The following is a 239-nucleotide window of genomic DNA, read 5'->3' as shown; positions in this document are numbered from 1 at the left end:
CAATCTATATAATACAAAATATTACACCAAGTACAGAAAACATGACCAAACTCCGGAAATAAAAATAATAAATCAATAAAAACTGAATATATGTAACATGGCCGCATACCATGGCCGAGATGGCTTTCCAGCGGTGTTCGCATACCCAGCCGTTCGCGCATTGTCCGGATTCATCGATAACGACTTCGGCTGTGCTGCGTTGTGGGGAAAAAAGGGATGGAGAAAGTTCGTCATATATA

At 41.0% G+C, this 239-nt stretch overlaps 1 protein-coding gene across 1 annotated transcript in view; it reads right to left on the bottom strand.

Moving 5' to 3' along the window:
• The window catches only part of LOC119594811 (alpha-amylase 1-like), a 15,613-nt gene that overhangs the window by 6,895 nt on the left and 8,479 nt on the right, over nt 1-239 (bottom strand). Inside the window, 1 exon segment of the mRNA XM_037943902.1 lies at nt 110-194. Coding sequence (XP_037799830.1) covers nt 110-194 — 85 coding nt within the window.

Source organism: Penaeus monodon, chromosome 34, assembly GCF_015228065.2.
Source record: "Penaeus monodon isolate SGIC_2016 chromosome 34, NSTDA_Pmon_1, whole genome shotgun sequence".
NCBI lineage: Eukaryota > Metazoa > Arthropoda > Malacostraca > Decapoda > Penaeidae > Penaeus > Penaeus monodon.
This window is presented reverse-complemented; position numbering and strand designations above follow the sequence as displayed.